The sequence below is a fragment of the Pundamilia nyererei genome, unplaced genomic scaffold, assembly GCF_000239375.1.
Source record: "Pundamilia nyererei isolate P.nyererei 1_Seehausen unplaced genomic scaffold, PunNye1.0 scaffold00135, whole genome shotgun sequence".
Classification (NCBI taxonomy): Eukaryota; Metazoa; Chordata; class Actinopteri; order Cichliformes; family Cichlidae; genus Pundamilia; species Pundamilia nyererei.
The window spans coordinates 760,455-773,687 of record NW_005187536.1 but is presented as its reverse complement, the minus strand read 5'-3'; the positions used below and the strand labels follow the sequence as shown (position 1 = coordinate 773,687).

General features: G+C 42.3%; 1 protein-coding gene across 1 annotated transcript; it reads left to right on the top strand.

Moving 5' to 3' along the window:
- The first annotated feature begins 9,391 nt into the window (after positions 1–9,391).
- Positions 9,392–12,397, top strand: LOC102214532 (cyclin-dependent kinase 5 activator 1). Its single transcript, XM_005743737.2, has one exon. It carries the CDS (start codon positions 9,692–9,694, stop codon positions 10,577–10,579), a length of 888 nt encoding a protein of 295 aa, XP_005743794.1. The 5' UTR covers positions 9,392–9,691; the 3' UTR covers positions 10,580–12,397.
- The last annotated feature ends 836 nt before the right edge of the window (positions 12,398–13,233 follow it).

The window sequence follows — 13,233 nt, the reverse complement described above, 5'->3', positions numbered from 1 at the left end:
CAGATTGTATTCTCCACCTGTCAGTGTCAGCCGTGCTAATCCCTCTCACCAGCTCTGACAGGCACGTCTTCGATAAGAGACGACACATGATCCTTCGCACGCACGCACGCACACACACACACACACACACACACACACACACACACACACACACACACTTCTCTCTGTGTCTTGAAAAGCAGGCCAAATACTGCATTGATCATTTCTTCCCTTTTTCCTCGTGTCAGACTTTCCGCAGTTATTCTGTGCAGCTTTTCAAAACCAAATCACATTTAAAACAGACATGTTTTATAACATGGTGAGGGCTGATGTGTGCTGGAGAAATCCTTTTATAAGTAGAAAATTAATTTTTTTCTTCCAGTGAAAGTTTATATAAGGATCTCTACATTTCTTGAATCAGTCATGTTAGATATGTCAATGTCAATAAAGTACTATTTTTTTCAAGTTTTGAGCATAAAGACATTTACTATTACTGTTAAGCCTAATTGTTGAATGTTGTCATTATGTTCTTAAATTTGTAAGGTCTGAGTTCAATCTGTAGGATCAACACATTCCTTTGTCTCTGACCACTGGCTGGAGAGGCTTTTACTGCAGATACATCCTATCTGAAAGATCTGTTTCTTGTGATGTTGCTTCCTGCTTTTATGATCCTTTTGGTGAGCAGGAAGTCATGCATACAGAGAGACACACATTCTCAAACACACACACACACACACACACACACACACACACACTCACATGCATACAGATGTTTACACATACACACACATAGTGCCTTGTCTTAGAACCCTTTGGGGGGTTTTATGGTGGGCGTTGCTTTGCTGTGATGTGTATTGTGTGAATTGTAACAGTTTGTCAATAAATAGCTGTGAGAGAAGCTGCTCTTGGAAGGATTTTGGGCTGGAGACGGGTTAGGAGCTCCAAGAGCTGGTTCTTGACCAAAGACTTCCCTCGCTAGCGGGTTGAAGATGTTTTGTTATGTCTTGTTTTCTTCATCTCTAAACTAGCGGGGCTTGTGGAAACACAGACCCAACATTTCTATCTACAGCCTTTACATTAAAGCTTTACGTTTATGTAAAAAAAACCTTGCAAACTTCATCTAAACTCGAAGGACTTAAAGCACCGCAACATCTTCCTCCTGTGACTGCTGAGTGTTTTCCATCATCCTGCGTCTCCCTGTTCACTCCCTCAGTTCACTGATGGGAGAATTCTGTCAATGAAGCAGATATTAGTCAGAGGTCTGGGAAACCTTCACTCCTCCGCTCTTCAGTTGTTCTGCCTGATCTGTCGTTCCACAGCTTCACAAGAACTAATTAAATGTTAGGATGAGTTGGTGAAGATGCCTGTTGACAGGAAATATCAGCAGCTGAGCCCTCCCTTCATGACAAACATCTCCACTCACAGACTATGTGCAGTCAGCTGGGTGTGACTGCCCTCTAGCGGTCAACTTTCACTTGTCCATGTAAAACTTGACAGAAACAGAGTTGTATGTTTTTGTTTTTATTTTTTTTATGGCTGGCTGATGAAAAATATACTGTTCTGCTTCCAGTGCTGAAATATTTGAACATGAAAATACTAATTGAGAACCAGTCAAATTTATAATGTCTAACCTTAATTAAAATTTTCTCTCTGCAAGTTCTGAATAAAGTGACTCTCATAATATATGCATTTTGTTACACACAGAAAATGGAATCAGGCTGAAAGAGCTCGCTACACATATCTCCTACAGTTGCAACAACCCACCACCAGGGGGCAGCCTTGCCACAGACAATGCAAAGAAACTTAAAATATCTTCTTGCATAATCCTAAAACATGCACACAGCAGCTTTGATGGTGTTTTACTCTTTATCCTTTCAGCTCAGGCAGTGGTAGACTTTGATTTGCAAAGCAACATAATACCAAGGACGAAAAGTTTGACACTGCTGTCACACATACAAATTTCACAATTACATAAACAGTATGAACTTAAATCGGAAAAAGAAATCATAGATGTGATAAAAACAAGCATTAGATGACACTATAAGGGAAGATAGTATTTTGGACTCACATGTTTTTCCTCTGACTGGCTGTCCAGACTTTTGCTGTATCCAATATCAAATACTAAACACAGTGAACCGTTGTGCTGAAAGCAGGTGGACGAAGTTCTCTCACCTCTGAATGCTGTCCAGCTATATTAAATGTTGCATTCACCATCAGATGAGAAATCTGCAAGAGCAGCAGGGACAGAGAACAACTTCACATTAATGTGTGATTTTGTTTTTGTGCTGTTATGATAACAGTTGTACAGGAAATGATTGCTGTTGATTAATGTTATAAAACTGCCATTTCTTTCTTTTGTTTTTTGTCATTAACTGCAAACTTTATGTGACACTGCTGAGGAAGCACCACAAATCTCCACTGGGATGAATTAACTGGGATTCAGTGATTTTTTTTTCTTTCCCACCCACAGCTTCCTCTTTTTTGTCACCATATGACTCACCTTTCTCTCACCTTCCATTCCTGTTCTTTTCATGTCCTCCCCTACAATTCTCACTCCTCCTTGGTAACTTAGACCTGAGTGATTTTAGTATTTAGCATAAGCACATTTAGTGCCTTACACAACACACACATACATGTACATACATATATACATACATACATATTCTGAATTATGAATTCCAAATTATGACAGAAAGTATAATTGTTAAGCAGGAGGTGGATACTGCAATAGTGGAAACTTGTATTTGAACATGCCTGATTTTATATTTTGTTTCATGAACTTGTGGAGTGGTTTATCGAACAACTGAAATGCACAACAAACTTCAGAGTCATCTCCTGATGTTCTAGCTTTAATTCATTCTGAATCATCTCATTATATTCACTGTTATCTGTTCTTTGCAAAAGGCAGAAAATATCGGGAACACAAATAAAGTATCCGTGGAACCCCAAACTAAGCCAAAAAAAGTCAATATTTTAGCCTCAGTCATGTTTTCACAGAACCCTGTGAGCACCTCTGTAAAAGCAGAAATGTTTGCAGTTTGTGGCATTTTCTTAACACCAGTGTTGGGTAAGTTACTTTAAAATAGTAACTGAGTTATATTACTAGTTACTTCTATCAAAAGTAACTCAGTTACTTCAAGTTACTCGTTACTTTCAAAGTAACTAGTTACTAGGGAAAGTAACTTTGGTTTTACTCAGAATTCTCTTGTTAATGTGTTTCTTCCATAACTTTGCCAGTCTTCTAGCTTGCTTACTTGCCACAAGTGCACTGTGCCACCTACCAATAGAAAGGAAAAGATAATGTGCATATTTCCACGTAAGAAATCCCACGCCTGGACCATCATTGACTGCTGCCATGATTCTAGCCTACGTCACAGAGTCATGTGCGCCTTTTACATCCAACACAAAAACTGCAGTCGTGGTGCTTTCGATTGTACTCAGAACTTGGAAATTCTGCCTTCTGAATAGGAAGATGTAGGTAACACCAGACTGCAGATGAGCTGCATACAGGGCTGGACTGGGACAGAAAATTGGCCCGGACATTTTGACTAGAGCCCACCATTATAGCAAAAATCATAAAGCCTTTGAATGAAAATAAACACTGTTGTGACAGTGATGTACACTGTTTTGATGGTATATATGCATCAATCTATCAATCGTTTGTTGTAAGATTCAGATAATTATTTTTTAAAAGCGAGACACTTTAAATGAGAATAAGAAAGAAAAGTATTTCTTTGTGCCCCCCTCTCCCTGTTAATGCCCTACCTGGCCCCCCTGGCAAAACTTTGCTAGATCCGCACCTGCACAGTTACCAGCTGTCAGCTACCTAAAAAAGGATCCTGGTGTTATTTGTCTCTCAGAAACAGTTCATAACTTCCCTTCAACTCATTCATGTCACCTAAAGGGTAAACCTGTTTCTCCATCACCTGTTCAGCTCTGATGATTCAGTAAGGACATCTCCTGGTTTCATCTTCATGTTTCCCTCTCACCAGATAACCAAACCGACATCATGGCCAGCAGCTTTTTTACAGCTGTGGCTCCAGCAAACATCAGCTGATACTAGAAATTAATATTAAATACATTCTAACAACAGCTGGTCAAGCTTAAACGTGCTGCTGTTGTTTAGCGCAACATCTGCTGGTTTCCTCTTTCGGCGCAAAGTGGGCATAAACAAACAAGAGAGCCGATCAGCTGATCATTGATCAGTTTCATGATTGAAGTAGAAACGGGAGAGGGAGGGGGGAGAATGAGAGAGAAGAGGCAGCTGTGCAGCAAAGACAGAATAACTCCAGCTTTGTGTCTTTTTCATTGTAGCTGAATTACGGGACAAACTGTTCCTTTTCACCTCAATAAGAAACGCGTAATATTTTCTCTGAATACCAGACGGGACGGTTGGCAACTCTAATAACTTATGAACAAAATAAAGTGAAACATCATTAACTCCATAGCACCACCCAGCTGCATAGAAACTCCGTCATGCTAGCTAGCACGCAGTACGGAAAAAGTCAGCATAACGAAAATAAACTCCACCTAAACTTGGTTTATATCTGACCCAGAGAGACTGCAGGTCATAACTTCTTACCTGAAGTTCAGTTCACACTTGGACCGGCGGCTGCCTCGGGTCTCTTTTCCTTCTGCGTCCCTTTTCCTTCATCCACCTGCTGCCTCCACCACTTGCTAATGTTACTGAATCTGTGGAAGCTCCGCGATAGCCACCACACGAAGTAACGAGTAACGACCCTATCTAAATCCCAGTAACGAGTAACGCGTTCCTGATTTTGGCATAATAACTAGTTACCGTGCTCGTTACCACAATAATAACGTAGTTACTGTAACGCGTTACTTAATAACGCGTTAGTCCCAACACTGCTTAACACACACCTAAAAGTTCCAGACCAGCAGTCTTCCCAGACGTGGACATCTCAGCGAATTCATCCCAAGGTCAGACGGCCATGAGCTCCACCTCAGACTCCACAGGCCTCCATTAGCTACGTGAATGCTTATGTTGCTCTGGATATACAAACAGCTTTTTGCTAAGAAGATCAGAGTACATATTTTGTAAGGTGATGATGTCTAAATGTTGCATTCAGTGGATAACAGAAGGCTGGAAAAGAACTAGCTGGTCCCACTGCCCAATCCAGAAGCAAACGGGCACATTTGATGATCTGGGGTCTTTTAAAGACAAACTTCTCTAACCTTCAATTTAAGGATGTTCCTGCTTACTAACTGATTTGCTTGTTCCATAGATGTCTGATGTGTGTCTGTGTTAATGTGAAGCTCAGTGGCGTTGCAGCTAACTTCTGTGGGGTTTGTTAGTATTATTCGCTCCTCCTGGGTTGTGTTTTTTTCTTTACCCATGTTCTAACATGAGAAGTTCTGTTTTTTATTCAGTGTAACCAGTTTTTGTTTCCCTTCTTTTTTCTTTTTTCTTAAACTGTATCCACAAACACTCAAATATTTTGAGTAAAAAGCACTGACTGGTTCCCCGTTTCTGACATTCAGATGGGGTCAGATTTTGGGGTAATCTTGTATAAATGCTTCAGGCAGTGGTTTAATGGTGTTGGGATATTTTCCTCTCAAATCATCTCAAACTAGTGTCTTTAACATGAGAATGAGTTCACTGTATTTAAATGGCGTCCACAGTCACCAGATCTCAGTCCAGTCAAGCATGTTTGGGATGTGGTGGCAAAGGAGACTCGCGTCACAGACGAGGAGCTGATCAATCTGCAGCAACTGTGTGATGATGTCATGCTAATTTGGATCAAAATCTCTGAGGCATTTTTCGGGCACATTATTGAATCTGTGCCATGAAGGCAGAATGGGATACAGCTTGGCACCAGCGAGGTCTACCTAATAAAGTGGTCAGTGGAATAAAAAAACATACATCGCATATGAAATTTTCTTCATTTCCAAATCTAAATTATATCACAGGGAATACAGGTAAAGATATTGATAAATCTTTTAAAAGACACTTCCCTCCCATCATCCAGCCGTTTCCTCCCAGCGCTCCGTCTCCAGTCCTGTGATTCATGTTTTTTCCACCTTTGTGAGTTGTTGCTTCATGTCTAATACGTTGAGATTATTCCTCTGGCACATCCTGTTTCAATTTGTTTGATTTGTGATGAAAGAGTTTCTTTTGATCACCACCTGATTTATGATGTTTTGGATCAAACGTTGGGATGATCAAAAGCGACGGGTACGACGGGTTGCACTCTGCAGTTTTGGGACGTCACTCTCTTTGATCTTAATTTGTTAAGTTTGGTTTGGTTATTTTCCTAATTCAGTCTCTTTTCTTGTCACTGCTGCTTCGGTGTAACAGAAAAGCTTTATTGTTTGATTGTTGTTATACTGATACAGTAAATCTGGTATTCTGAAGCTGGGAGAGCGGCTGCATTGACAGACTGGAACTACACTTAATGCTGGGAAATTAGGTCAGGACATTGTTGTACATTAGCCTTTGTCACATGTAGCACATAATAACAACAAGTTTGTGTGTGTGTGGGGGGGGGGGGGGGGACTTGTAACAACAGTGATGTTAATTCAATTATACTTAAAGCTGCTGTTTTTCTAACTATGATGATGACATAGTAAGTACAGAGAAATTGGTACGTTCAAATTAAGGATAAACATGACCTCCAACTTCTTCTGCATTCTACACTTACAAACAAGTGAAAGACAGCATATTTCATATTTTTTGCAAAGGAGACCTCTGTAGCATACTTTAAACTTATGTTGATACCATGATAGTAAGTGGTATTTATGCTCTGAGCACTCAAATTCCTTTTTATTACAAACTGTGGCTCCACTACTTCATCACATCAACATGCAGACTGGAGTAGGAGGGGAATTGAACCACTGACCCGCTAATAAGTAGATGAGCTGTGCTACCTCCTGAGCCACCCCCTGACATGAATGCAGGCCAGATCATTTCACTGATTTTAATCATTGGAAGTGTCGAGTAACTGGTGCAAGATCTTTCACATTTTCCAAATCCTGTGTGTATCTGGAGTCAGTTTATTTGTGGAGAGAGATTGGTCACTTTATTAGGTACACCTTTTTTGTCCACATTGACATGACAGCATCACAGAGTTTCTGCAGGTTTCTCAGCTGCACGTCCATGATGCAAATCATTTCACAGCATTTCAAAGGTGCTGTGCTGGACTGAAATCTTCATCATTATGTTTAAGGAGCCAGTGTGAGACAGTTTGAGCTTTGAACTTTACACAGAAGACGGGGGAAGTGTGGTCATGAGGGGATGGACATGGTTAGCAACAATACCAATGTAGGCTGTGGCATTTGTGTTATATCCAGTTGGTACAAAGGGAACCAAAACATGCCCTCACACTATTACGCCACCTGCAGCCTGAAGTGTTGATACAATACTAGAAGGATCCATGCTTTTATGTTGTTAACACCAAACCCTGCCTCTCTGAATGTCCCAGCAGAAACTGAGACTCGGACCAGGCAACGTTTCCCAATCTTCTGTTGTCCAGTTTTGGTGAGCTTGTGTGAATTATTTCCTGTTGTTAGCTGACAGGAATGACACCCAGTGTGGCCTTCTGCTGCAGGCCATCTGTTTAAAGGTTTGATATGCCATGAAAGCACAGTAGAGCAGCAGATCACCGAACTTCTCAAAATAAAAGAAATGTTGATATAAAAATTTTAAAAAAAAACTTAGGATGAATGACCTCAGAACATCAGGTTACAGGTCACATGTCATGTGTAGCTCTTCATAGTTTAACTGTACGACAAAGCAGGCTTTGAATATTCCACTACATTGGACATTCACTTCTATTTACGTGTGTTTACAGTTTAAGATGAATGGAAAGATCAGACTGTAGTCATGTAACCTGGTGAAGCTGGGCCAGTTCTACTGACTGTAATTGGATAAGTCTCTTTGGATCCAGGGACATGTTACACACACCTACAGTGGGTGTTTCCCATGTATTGCTACTACATGAGGTCAGTAGCAATTCCTGCTTTATTAAAATAGCAACAATTGTAACTGCTTTGTAAGGCAGAAGACATTTGGAGCTCAGCTGAAAACTCATTATTGCTTTGATTAGTGGGAGTTTTTTTTCCTACCTGTCCAAGTAAAACAAATGCAGGTGGTGTTTTGTTCTGAAAACTTTGTCCAGCTGTCTGGAAAGACAAACTTTAAAAACCAAGTTTAGGCTGGTTGTAGCTGGCAGAAACTTTTGTACAGATTGTTTCCCAGCAACTCTTTGGGGAACATTTTTGTCTGAATTTCTAGAATGTGAATGAGTGCTGTTCATTCTTCAGTTCATTTAAAAACAGCCAGAATGCACATCAGGTGCTCGTGTGTCTGCACAAAGTTTTTATTTGTGTTTCAAAGTTTTCTGGGCATGTGTTAGCTGTTCCCAGAAAAACTGGTCAAAAGTCCCTCTCACACTTTTTGATTTTAAACAACGATCGCTATGCTATTCAGAGTCATTAGGAGCAAAAGCATGCAGTAAGAGTTGAGCATATTTAATGCTCCATACAAAATACAGAAACATCACTTTGAAAGTTAGCATATTACTCACTAAGCTAAGCCTGAGTCCAAATTAAAGCTCTGATGGAAAAATAGGAGACGATTTGACAGAACAGCTTTTAACCTCTGATCAGGTGAAAGTAGCTCGCATCATCTTCTGCCTAAAAACTGCAGAGCTTCCACAGAATGAGTGGATAGTGAAGGCTCGGGTTAAAATCTGCAGCAGCTGTTGATTTTCACATGCTGCTGCTGATTATTTCAGGAGAATTTGTAAACAAAAAATCTAAATGTAGAGAAAAGATAAGATTCCAGCAGGTAGTGTAGAAACATCTCAAGATTACTCTAGTGCTTCCCAAACACCTTCACCTGCTACACCTATGTCCCAAATCCCAACCTATGTTTTCAAGAACACAACTGCAACCAGCCCTGGCACTTAACTCACACCTTACCTTTTAAAACTGAGTTTTGGGTCATGCAACATTAATCCAATTTAATTCTTTCTGCACATTTCAAAAACTTCCAAAAGAAAGATAAATATCTTGTCTGCAGCCAGAGTGTGCCTGAGGCGAGACTGTTTTAAGGAAACAGAAAGGTCAAAGGTTGGTTTGTTTTTGTCCCCCACTGCAGCCCTGGCTCTGGGAGCATTTCGTCAGCTTTCATTAGTCAGTGTAAAATTGTGTTGTGTTTTGCGGAGGCTCAGGTCAGATGCAGACGACCTGGTTTATAAATAACCTCGCTTTCCCAAAGTAACCAGACTGGTGGAGAACAGCACTTGAACCAAATCAGTCAGTGTCGCTTCTATCAATGGCAACCGAGACCTAAAAACAACAGCACTGGTGATTGGACCATTGGTTGACTTTCTGATTGGCTGTCCCGACGGTCAGTCAGAGGCTGAACCTGCTGGTTCGTTTAAGCCTGAGATTTACGCATAGCCACAAATCTTCGCTCCTCTCACAGACGGGATCGTGCCGCAGCGTCTCCGCGCGCGGCACTGAGAGAGCATCTGCTGGGACATAATTTCACACAACAGCAGAAGAAGAACAAAAACGCGCAGTCCTCCTTCATCTCCTCCGGGGAGCGACCAGACGTTACACGTAAGCGTGTAAATGGAGTTTCAGTCGCTGTCGTGACTGCTGTTCGCCGCCTCTCACTCTGCTCGACGTTCTGCGTTCAAGCCGCAGCAGCATCCAAACCTCCGCATCTCTCCACCGCGCAGACATGGGAACCGTTCTCTCTATATCTCCTGCGACCAAGAAGGCGTCGATCATGGATGCCGAGGTCGCAGGAGACGGAGGGAAAAACGACAAGAGCCTCAAGCGCCACTCAATGTTCGTGTCTCTGTCCTGGAAGAAGCTGGTGGCTAGTTCGGCCAAGAAGAGCGCAAAGAAAGTGACCCCGAACCCGCTGCCCACTCGAGAGCTGCCGTCCAGCCAGGTGGCTCAGCTCAACAGCGAAAACGTGAGGAAAACGCACCAGACCGAAGAGAAGAAACCGAAAGCGCCCATCCCCGTCCCGGTGCCCACGGTCCCCACGCAGAACGGCGAGTCTGTCGTGCAGAACGGGAGGCTGTCCTCGGTCCAGAAGCAGCCCAGCAGCGTGTCTCTGGTGTCACCCAGGCGGATAGTCATCCAGGCTTCAACCGGCGAGCTGCTTCGCTGTTTGGGGGACTTCTTGTGCCGCAGGTGTTACAAACTGAAACAGTTAAGCAGCGGAGAGGTGATCCTCTGGTTCCGAAACATTGACCGGACTCTTTTGCTCCAGGGCTGGCAGGACCAAGGCTTCATCACGCCGGCCAACGTGGTGTTCGTGTACCTGCTGTGCGAAGACACGATATCGGACAGCACCGACAGCCCCGCCGAGCTGCAGGGCACCTTTCAGACTTGCCTCTACCTCGCCTACTCGTACATGGGCAACGAGATCTCCTATCCGCTCAAGCCGTTCATGAACGAGACGAACAAGGACGTTTTCTGGGAGACATCGCTCCGGATCATCAACAGGATGAGTGCCAAAATGCTTCAGCTGAATGCAGACCCACACTTTTTCACCGAGGTTTTCCAGGACCTCAAAAACCAGCGCGACAGCAGCGAGTCGAACCTGGACCGCTGACATGGAAGCGAACAGACACTGGTCTAAGATGAATGTAAAGAAATCACACAGCTGTGGTTTTGGACGGAAAGGCCAACCTGGAAGGATTCTCCTGGCTGGGCTGAAAAAGTCTCTCATGATGTTACACAACTTCAGTGTGGTGTTTAGGCTACAGTTTAAGAAATCTCATAAATGCATGCCAGTAGTAATATTGTCCCTTTTGTCTTGTCTCTTGGGTGACGCAGGGGTTGGCACTTGAATCTCCATTTCATTCAAGATTAGCCTATATTGTGAGTTAGTGAATGGATGTGGTTCCAGGCAGGACCGGAATAGATGTCTGAGCCGAGTTAAGAGGTGGAGCTGTCCGAGGTGCTGACCTGTGCAGCCATTTCTACTCCATCCCTGCTCTTCAGTCACTTTTCCACAACAGAGCCAAGCTTGGCTTAGAGGACCAAAATCAGCCCAGTACACTTTCAGCACATAAGCCTAAGCCTTGTAAGCACAGCCAGTATATACTGTGCTTTTTAAACATCTCAGTCAGCTGATAAGTAAGCTGCTGAACATGCATACCAGTGGGTTAAAAACACATTGCTTAGAATAACTGTAGATACGAGTCTGTAGGGAACATCGTTTCAATCTGTACACACTGGCTCGAGGTACACAAAAGGTCCACCTGCAGAAAACAAACACCACCACCATACTTCATGTGTGACTTTTTAACATCTGGTTGGCATGCAGCCGTTTTCAGTTCCTCATGAAATGAACAGCAGTCTCAGTTTGCATTAGCAGTGTGATTCTGTAGTAATGTAACTGTACAAAGGCTTTTGCTTCAAGTGGAACATGAGGACAAGGGGCAGAGGTGCCCCACATGAATGTGATATGTTGCACTAAAAGAGCCCCTGAGTGGGCATGCAAGGCCTCTTTGCATTGCTTTCCAAACTGTGTTGGCCACTGCGATGAACTGCTTTGCAACACATTGCAGAGGTCAACTGGAGACTGAATCGATTGTACAGGTTTTCTTTGGTTTTTTCAGGAGATTTTTTTTTGTTGAATTTCATATGTGCCAACTAATGAATGGCCTGAAACTCTGTGGTTTACATGTACATAACCCATGTTTTTGTTCTTTTTTCCCCCTCTACCTGTTTTGAAGGTCGGTATGTACAATGTAGTTTGAGCAAAAACAAATTGAGCTTAATGATCAAAAGATATTTCGTCCTGTGCTGTAACTGTGCTGTTCGCCTCCATTTGCTGGCTTCAGTTCACTTTCAGTGCAGTCGATTCAGGATTCTTCAAAGTACAAATATTTAATGTAAAGATCTCATTACGGAGTGACAGGAGAGTATACTTTGCACACGTGTCATTGCAGTTTCTATAAGTTAAACGTGATCTGACTCTGAAACCAAACCTACAGCTCAGTCCTGACATGGTCCTTCTGGGTGATCATTGTGATGTGGTGTTGTGAATCCATTGCTTGGAAAGTGAATTAAAATGCTGCTATTTTGCACAGCTGTGAACAAACCTTTGATGTTTTTGCACAGTGCTAATGATAATGGTGATGTACCAGTGTTTCCTCTCAGGCGCTGGAGTGTTTGCCATTATGTCTGCAGTTACTGTGACCAGCTCTTGCTCTAGGATGATCTTCTGTGGAAAAAAATCTTTTGTACAGCTAATTTTTCCTAAATGTCATCGAGGAAAGTGTTATTTACGTGTGTGTGTGTGTGTGTGTTGTCTGTGGAGATGTACCACAGCTGCATTCACTCTCTCTTACATGTTAATAAAAGGTCAGTATAGTAATTGTTTATGGTGACCATGTTGAAATAAATCCAGACTTATTAGGGATCTCGTCTTTCTTGCAGTGTTTTTATTTATATCATTTTTCAATGATGTGTGCATGTGCATACCAGTATATATCCACACATGCTTGCTGAGTCTGTTTGTACAAACCTTGCAGTTTCTTGCAGGAGTAATTGGGCAGCCTCTTATCCATGCAGACCCCCCACTAATCCTTGATTTGCAGGGAACCCTTGAGACATGGTTATGCAATAGGAAAAAGTCCATGACGAATATGCTTACTGGGATGTTATCATGGGTTGCCATGAGACTGAAACTCATGAGAGTTTATTGGTTGCCATGAAACTAGAATTCAGATAGAGGTGTATGGGAAGGTTTGCTGGGATCGTTTTTACAGATAATGATTCAGGTTTATGTGGCTGTGGGTGCAGCTCGGTAGGAACAGTACATCTCACAATATGGTGTAGTTAACTGCTGCTCTATACACTGAGGACTGCAAAGCATGCTGACACATATAAGGGATATTTTTGGCTTCGTATCTGGGTTTCCTGGGTTCTCTAATCAGGGGCAGATGCTGAAATGAGAACAGAGACGACTAAACTGTAAGAAAGCAAAATTTATAATGCGGCATTTTAGCAGCAGATATTTAATGATTCTGGCATGAATGTATATTCGATGAGTTTTGAAAATCTGCAAAGAAATAAATGCAACATGTCTACAAACAGACATGCCACACTTGATTTGATGAAGCGATTTGAGATGATTAAGTTTCAGAAGCTTATTTCAGCTCAGATCAGAGGTACATTGAAGATTTACTGTATGACGGAATGGAGCTGCATTGATAAGGATTTCCTCCTGGATTTATGAATAAGCCACGTGGGCTG